Raw genomic sequence first — 1,016 nt, forward strand, 5'->3', positions numbered from 1 at the left:
AAGACGCTGCAGCGCGGAGTGAACGCACGCTCACGCCGCCGTGCCGACGCCAGACTCCGAGCAGGCGCCGCAGCCTTCTGTGTTACAGTGGAACATCGCAGTGCCACGTCCGCTGTGGTGCTCGTTGCGTCTGCCTGCCTGCCTGCCTGCCTGTGTGTGTGTCTGCGGCTGGCGAGGGGTGCCGTCCCACAAGAAGGGAAAGGAGGATGGAAGGAGGTCAACACCAGCACAGCCGCGCGAGAAACAGCGCGGAAGGGAAAAAACAACGGTCTCCTACGCCCACACCAACACACACTCAGCATCATTACGGTGAGGGCTATCATGAGAATTACAACAAATGCATGTAAAAGAAAACGATTAATTAATACACAGGCACAAAGCCTCGTATACACATGAAAAGTAATTGTGGTACCAAAAAGGCCTCTGTCCCCAGCCACGGCTTTCTACATTTCACACATTAGGTTTAAGCAAAATATATAAAAAGTAGCAGCTGCTTTTGAGCGGAAGTTGCCGAGTGACTGGCGGGAGCATCCGAATTCGTGTGTCCCCTCCGCTCGTGCGCGCGATGCCTGCACTCCGCCGCCGCGCCCCGTGGCAGCCGCACCAGCAGCGCCAGAAGGACGGCGACGGGTTGGCGGCACGTTGTGCAGAGGCGCCTGCTGCCTCCCGTTCCGTTGCCGTGGCGAACCAAGAAGGATGTCCACCCACACGCGGTGCAGCTCAGCACACCCGCCGCCACGCTCGAGTTCCGACCACATCGTCAATCCGCACCATCACATACGCACACGTTCCAAGCAGCGCAGAGGGAAGGGAGGGCCGCGGGACTTATCCGGCCGTAGAACCACACAAAACATACCAAAAACAAAGGCAAATAAAGAGAGAAGAGGTATGGGATGCACTGCACCACAAAGCTTGAGAGATGGAAAACATATGCCTCTCCATAGGGAGTCGCGCTTGGCCGCAGGCTGCTGCGGAGGCGCACCGCACATTCGCTGGCGGGCACAGAGGGGCGTCCC

General features: G+C 58.3%; 1 protein-coding gene across 1 annotated transcript in view, besides 1 other annotated feature; it reads right to left on the minus strand.

The window, feature by feature from the left end:
* Nucleotides 1-130: 130 nt before the first annotated feature.
* Nucleotides 131-166: a microsatellite.
* Nucleotides 167-773: 607 nt separating this feature from the next.
* The window catches only part of TraAM80_09354 (uncharacterized protein), a gene marked incomplete at both ends in the record, with an annotated part of 486 nt that continues 243 nt past the window's right edge, over nucleotides 774-1,016 (minus strand). The window contains one exon of the mRNA XM_029386044.1: nucleotides 774-1,016. This exon is cut by the window's right edge and continues 243 nt beyond it. Coding sequence (XP_029234148.1) covers nucleotides 774-1,016 — 243 coding nt within the window.

Source organism: Trypanosoma rangeli, assembly GCF_003719475.1.
Source record: "Trypanosoma rangeli strain AM80 chromosome Unknown Tra_15.4_contig_00565, whole genome shotgun sequence".
Lineage (NCBI taxonomy): Eukaryota > Euglenozoa > Kinetoplastea > Trypanosomatida > Trypanosomatidae > Trypanosoma > Trypanosoma rangeli.